We start from the raw sequence: 7,500 nt of genomic DNA, 5'->3' as shown, positions 1-7,500 counted from the left end.
CTGTGGCAAATCCCAAATGACTTTATCATCAAAGGCCACATTATAATCGGGCAGAGGCCTAATGGCACCGAATTAAGGAGTCTTTGTTAGGCCTATTGAAAGATTTTCACTAAACGAGATGCCTTTTCATTTTCTATACTCAGTACAGAAAATTTTCTTTTATGGGAAAACTGTGTTATTTCTTTGATTTTAATAGTTTAGAGTAAATGTAACTTTATTTCCATGTTTCACTTTCCTTTCTTAGAATTACGAATAAGTTCTAATGGAGATATCTATCATTTCTTCATAGCGTGAATTAAGCCTAATGCTAAGGTGAAGGTTAACTGATATTATTTTTTCCTTTTGCTCTTAACGTATGTCAGATTTATTCAGTAACTTTAAAACACTGGGAAACATTTATGTAAATCTGATTCATTTAGGTTAGCACTGTGAAAAGACCTTAAAACCATTACATAGGATAATATAGTAAACATCATTGTGTGTGGTTTTTTTTTTTTATTCATTTTCTATATTATTATTTTGTGAGAAGTGGAGGAATGTCAATAAAAAGGAAGTAATAAAACTAATTAACAAGAAGTATTCATTTAAGGGTGGAAGTTGGTGACATGAAACAAAATTCCATATTCTTCCAGATTTAAGCTAGTGTGTACAGTCTTTTGCTGGATTAATTAACCTTAAATATTGAGTAATAGATAGCTCATTTTCTTACTTAAAATTTGATGGGAAGAAAATTCCTATGAGGTCTTTGTCCTTATATTGTGTTATTTAATAAGTCATTTGGGAATTGGCACATGAACATATGTAACAGACGTGTGTGATATCGGAATTTTCAAGTTTTCTGTATGTTGTTACAAAGGGAAAGGTTGAAAAGATTTGCCTTAAGCGAGATACCATTTCCTTTTCTATATTCAGTGTAGAAATTTGTCTTTTACGGGAAAACTGTGATATTCTTTAATTTGAATCGTTCAGTGTTTCATTTCCCTTTCTTAGAAAAATGAATATCTTCTAATGTAGATTTTCAGTGCTTCTTGATAACCATTTTAGAAATGAAAATAATAATACAGTATACGTCGTTGTGTGTACATGTGCATTCATCTTATCTTTTATTCATGTTTGTTGTTTAATTCACTATATTTATTATCATCTTGTCAGTGTTGGAGACAATACAACTCGCTGCATAAGAAGTTATTTAAGTGGAAGATGATGCTATACATAAAAAAAAAAATCTTTATCTTTCTAGGTTTCAGTTGATCTGCACAGTCTTTCGCAACATCAAGATCATATACTCTGTCAATGGGTACCAATTAATACAACAGCTATAAAAATAAATCTTCCAATTAATACCTTTGCTGTCGGGGTTAGTTACGCAGGTATTTTCTTCAAAATAATAGTATCCTTTCAATTCTGTAAGAGTCATTAGCGACACTCGTTCCACAATACATTTTGCTAACCACACGCAAAAGGGAATATCAAACAGGATAACAATATAACATTTATCGCTGAATCAAAGAAAGATATATATATATATATATATATATATATATATATATATATATATGTGTGTGTGTGTGTGTGTGTGTGTGTGTGTGTGTGTGTGTGTGTGTGGTGTGTGTGTGTGTGTGTGTGTGTGTGTGTGTGTGTGTCTGTGTGTAAAAACTGGGGTTAAAACTGAAATACAGAAAATAATGTGTGTGTATGTAAAAATGGGGTTAACACTGAAATAAAGGAAAAATGCATGTGTGTGTGTGTGTGTGTGTGAGTGTGTGTGTGTGTGTGTGTGTGTGTGTGTGTGTGTGTGTGTGTGTGTGTGCACGACTCGAAATATATGATAAAATTCAGCTCAAGAAAAGGGAGGAAATCAGCCTGCCGTTTCGAGTATTGCCTATAACAGTTTAACGAACTTCGTTTCTGAAATCTAGTCAATTCTGGCTATCATTGAAAAAAAAATGTCAGCAAAAATAATGTAGTATGGAGCCCCAAGGGTATATACATTATGCATCAGTATGAATCATACAGACATTTGAACGGTCTATTTAAATGGAAAACAGATTTCAGTATAGAGTGACATATGAACTAATTAACGGAGTGTTCTGAATCCCTAACGAGAGAGGGAGGGGGAAAGAGAGAGAAAGAGAAAGAGACACAGAGAGAGGGGGAGAGAGAGAAAGAGAGAGAGAGAGAAAGAGAGAGAGAGAGAGAGAGAGAGAGCGAGAACTTAACCCAGTGCTACGGCCCCAGCTGTATAATAACAGCTTAGGCTTTCACAGCATTATAGAGATAACACGGACTCTTCACAGTGTTGCTACAGTACTACGGCCTCAGAAGTACAATAACAAAATAGGCTATCACACTATCACGGTGTCAGATAACAAGCAAGTAGGCTATGAAAATGAAACAGATAAGTGTGATAAGATACTATACATTCCAATTTCGCCACAACTAGGTTAAGAATCCCTTCCGGTCAGTTTAAATAAGGTCCGGCTCAGCGTTTAAGGTAATAAACCTTGTACAAAAAAGTGTGTCTTTTATTAAACATGGGACGGCCACGCACAGGGGAAGTTATTCGTTTAAGCACTTTTAAGTCAAGCAGAAAACGTTTAAATATCAAAAGTGGCCTTCACCTGCGCCCCTACCTCTTCCTTCTCCTATTTTACAATGCTATTGAGTCTGTTTTTAGCCGGAATTTAGATTGACCAAAATATCAGGTGAAACTTAGAAACTTAATAGTAATGATAATCTTTTCCCACTTTTCTTTTTCTTCTCCCTTTCCCTGTCCCGCTTTGCCACCCCCTCTCACTCCCATATCTCCCTTAAGTTCACTCCTCCACTCCTGTTTTAAGCCGCATACCTACGCCCTTCCCACTTCCCTCTTCCTTCTCTGATCTCCGCACCTCCTTCGCTCTTTAATCCCTTTTTTTCCCACCCCCATGCCCCTTTTTCTCTCTCTAAGCTCTCACTCCGTTATCCTTTCCTTTCCCTTTGCCCATCTCCTGTTCCTCTTTACGCCTCCGCTTTGGCATCTCCCGTTTCTCTTTAAGGCCTTCCCCTCCCTTCTCTTCCCTTCCTCTCTTTCCTCTTCAAACTCCATCTCCGTTTCTCCGCCCCCCTCCCCTCCTTTTTTTATCCTTAAGTCCCCTTTCTTCTTCCCTTCCTTTTTTTGTCGTTTTATGTTGTCATTATCACCAACTTCGCCATCATTATCATTGATATCATCAGTAGCCTCGCCATTATTAACATCACCTTCATCATCAGCATTGTTATAAACATCATTATTATCATTATTATTATACATGTATGAAAGTGCTTTAGAAGGTATATATGTACTGGTATGCATACATGCACTGTGTGATACAGTTTCTCATGTAAATAGAAATGCGGAAGAATCTCAGGAATATGAAAGTCTTAAAAGAGTATATTTCTTTTAACTTGAAAATTTATGATCCTATATAAATCATAACTAAGAGACGTTCTGGATCAAACTGAAATCGTCTAAAGTTGATGACCTTTTCCAACCTCTATGACGAATCGCTATAGAAACAATAAAATAGATTAGAATAAAAAATATCAGAAAGGCCTCAGTCACGTAAGTTTAATAACAAGATTATCATTATTAACCATTACATTAACATATATAAGAATTATAGAGTTATGAGTTACTTGAGTTTAGTTTTTATATATCTAAAAGTTAACAGCTGTGACAAATAAAAATATAAATGGTAATAAATGAATGGAAAAGCGAGCCTCAAATATCGGAGATGAAACATTACTAATCACAAAAAGTTAGCTTTGAGCTGCGAACACAGATAATAGATAATAGACAGTAAGTTGAGTCAGATTGAATGCTGAATGAATTCAATAACGGTGTTCATTATTACGTAGACTTGTAGGAGAAATGTTATGCTTATTCGATTTGTTTAAACCGTAATGCCTAAATTATCCCAAAATCTCTCTCTCTCTCTCTCTCTCTCTCTCTCTCTCTCTCTCTCTCTCTCTCTCTCTCTCTCTCTCTCTCTCTCTCTCTCTCTCTCTGTAATGATTATCATTTATACATCACATTATTTATTTCAATAAGTGCTGCATCTGCTATATTCCATATTATATGGAGAAAACATCAAAATACATTTAAAATAGATAGAAATGTATCTATCACACACGTGCAAGTACATACATTCCCAGCCCAGTCATTGTATGTTGCGCAAACATCATAGATAATATAACATCTGCTTTTACACATACCACCGCGCCCGTACATCTATTCAACCACAGTATATTTGAGGCACAGATGTCTCGTCTCGTAGCAACCCCTCAACTTATGGCCTGCTGTTGAACGTAGAGACTCATACATATTTCCTGCATTCGCCCCCATGCAGCTTCAGCACGCTAAACTACCCAGTATCTTGCAGACCTCATCTCGACACGCTTTTCACTTCCTTATTTCTCTCACTCTCCTCTCTCTTGCTCCCTTCTTTTTATTATTATTTTTTCTAACTTTTTTTCTAACGTGTTTTGGGTAATTCGAGGCCAAGACTGGTGTAACATTTGACTCTCCTCTCACCTGTTTATTTTCGGTTTTTAGCAGATTAAGACTTATTCGAGGGGATCGCTATTAATGAGTTTGTAAACAAATGCGATATCTAAAGTGTTGAATTATAATTAGGTATAACATTATCTCACTATAAACACAAACGGACAATCGTATATAATCAACTTAAGAGAACGAGTGAGATACTCGCCAAAATATATATGAAACTCTGCGTATATGATATTCACGTTTCAATGCCGTTTTAGACATCTGATTATTTATTCCTTAAGCTCAGGAGATGAAATGTGAACACTCATAATGTTAGCAGATAAAATTATATCAAATATATTTTTTAATTTTACGGAAAATTTTTCCAGGAGGCTTTTCACCTCGCCTTTGAATCTTTTTCAGGATGATATTTACACAACACTACATTTTAGGGCCAAACAAACTCGGATGTTGAAAAAAAATATTTTTAATGGAGTTCAAAGAAGTCATTTCTAAGAAAATTGGTAAATATCTTCACATGGGTACCGAGACCCTCTGGTTATTAAACATTTAGCTACAGAGACCCACACGTACTTACTGAGAGAGAGGGGGGAGAGAAAGAAAGAGAGAAAGAGGGGGTAAAGAGAGAGAGGGGAGATACAGAGACAGAGAGAAGAGAAAAAAAAAGAAATATGTTCATATGTTCACATTACCAGCTTTACCTGAATGTTATCATTATGGCTTTGTGTAAAAATGAGAAATGTTTCTGCATCACTTCATTCCATACATCTTTTTTTATGTGATGTCATGTTTAGAAGTAAAATAATTAACCTGGATTGAATTATATCTGAGGAGCGAGGTTTAACCACCGAGGTTCACCTCCCTAAATCCTACTTTTTATGAGAGTCAGACAGACAATCAGACAGACAGAGGCATAGAGAGAGAGAAGGAGGGAGAGGGTGTACGTGAGCGATTGAGAATGTATGTGTAAGAGAGAGAAAGAGAACATATGCGTGCAAGCAATATTGCAGTGTCGGGAAATATTATCCTCCCTGATTTCAAAGGAGGGGAGGGTATTGCAATCTACCCCACCGCTTTAATCCGTGCTTGAAGTGTAATGGTCAAGTAACTAAAGAGAAACAATACTTCTCTCATATACTATAGCGGAAGTCGTAGGTGCGGCATATCATATGATCTTCATAAACTACGGGACACCAGGAATAAATAACACAGTGAGGAATTGTAAATACGGAGTTTCTTATATACCATTCCATACCATGTATCTTTTTCCTAAAATTCTTAGAATCTGAAACACCACACTCCTCCTGACACAAAGCAACCGTCACTTAACACAGAGTTACATCGCTCAGCAGGACAATACACGTTTTTACATTGTTCAAGAGTACAATACATGTTTGTTTGTTTTCGTTTTATTATTTACAGAACGGCAGCAAGCTATAATTCGTGGTACAACGCTAGCGACACTGCCAAGAATAATGAACGTGCAAAGAAAGCTTATGATGCTGTCCTGACCGTCACTACTCGTGCACCAACGGGGGATCAGTACCGTGATTTCTCCGATGAGGTGAGGCTTCATACATTTCTTCATGTAGATGTTTCGTTAAAAATAGTAACTGCGTGTGTTGTCTCTGGGTGAAATTCAATATGGTCATCCTTCTATGTATTCTCAATTCAGATCTTAAAATAGTAAATAATTATATTATCTTCCCACTAGTCAGTTAAGATGAACTCGAAATGTTCACCTTTCAAATCTCCTTAAAACTAGTAGTACAACTCTTGCTAACCAATGGATGAATAAAAGAATACTTTCCACAGTCAAATTGAGGTTTAACCTCTTTTGTTCACCCTTCAAATATTAATCCAGATCAGTCGCAAAGTCAATAATTAACCATATAAACAAATAGTTAAGTAAAATACTTTCCAATATCAAAGTTCTTTAGTGTTGTCTAAGAGGGACCACCCTAGTTACTTACAGTACTGATCTAGAACAACTAATCTTTTAGTCTGAACTTCAGTAAATGTAATAATAAATCAAGTTAACAAATAAATGGATACAAGTCAATCCACATGGTAAGACAACAATCCACTGCTGTATTTATTTAAAATAACATCTTTACGTGTTCCTCTAAATCTAGTAGAAGTATAACATTATTTCCATCAGCTTTATCAATGGATAGCCTTTATCATACAACCTATGACAAAAAGAATGAGCATATACTGTCTATACTGAAAGACTTTACTCAGTATATTTACGCTGAAAGTTATCTTCCTCTTTCCTCTCCCAGTATTCTCAAATACCCTGATCCTCTTATTCCTCTTCCTTCTCTTCCTCCCCCCACCCCCCCACCCACCCGCTCTCCCGTCTAAGCTCATGGCTTTGTCCGCATACCTGCTTTACGTGCTTGTCTGTTTGTCTGTCTCTCGCTCCCTGGTCTCTCCCTGTCTCTCTCTATCTTGCCTCTCTGGTCTCTCTCTATCTCTCTAATTCTCTGGCTTCTCACTCTCTTTCTGGTCTCTCTTTCTGGTCTCTCTTTCTGGTCTCTCTTTCTGCTTTCTCTCTCTCTCTCTCTCTCTCTCTCTCTCTCTCTCTCTCTCTCTCTCTCTCTCTCTCTCTCTCTCTCTCTCTCTCTCTCTCTCTCTCTCTCTCTCTCTCTCTCTCTCTCTTCCCTTTTCTCTGTATTCATCCACCTCCTGCATCCCCTTCTTCTTCCACCTCCTCTCCGCCTTTGTGTTAAAAGCAGCTTTAGTTGACAAACAATACCCGGCACCACCCGTCCCCGCCCCGCCCTCCCCCTCCTCCTTGCCACGCCCCCATCCTCCACCCCAACGCCAACCCCCGTTCACATTCCCCGCCCCCGCCCCCTCATCGCCTGACTCCGCCCCCCTTTTCCTGACCCCGCCCTCACCCCACGCCCCTAACCCCACTCTCCCATCTCGTCCACGTGTCTCCTCCACAATCCTCGCCAGGT

At 37.6% G+C, this 7,500-nt stretch overlaps 1 protein-coding gene across 1 annotated transcript in view; it reads left to right on the top strand.

Moving 5' to 3' along the window:
- LOC119575509 (atrial natriuretic peptide receptor 1-like) overlaps window positions 1-7,500 on the top strand; it is a 100,965-nt gene that overhangs the window by 51,125 nt on the left and 42,340 nt on the right. The window contains exon 8 of the mRNA XM_037923161.1: window positions 5,954-6,095. Within this exon, the coding sequence (XP_037779089.1) occupies window positions 5,954-6,095 (142 nt within the window). The remainder of the gene's footprint in view (window positions 1-5,953; window positions 6,096-7,500) is intronic.

The sequence above is a fragment of the Penaeus monodon genome, chromosome 7 (assembly GCF_015228065.2).
Source record: "Penaeus monodon isolate SGIC_2016 chromosome 7, NSTDA_Pmon_1, whole genome shotgun sequence".
Lineage (NCBI taxonomy): Eukaryota > Metazoa > Arthropoda > Malacostraca > Decapoda > Penaeidae > Penaeus > Penaeus monodon.
This window is presented reverse-complemented; position numbering and strand designations above follow the sequence as displayed.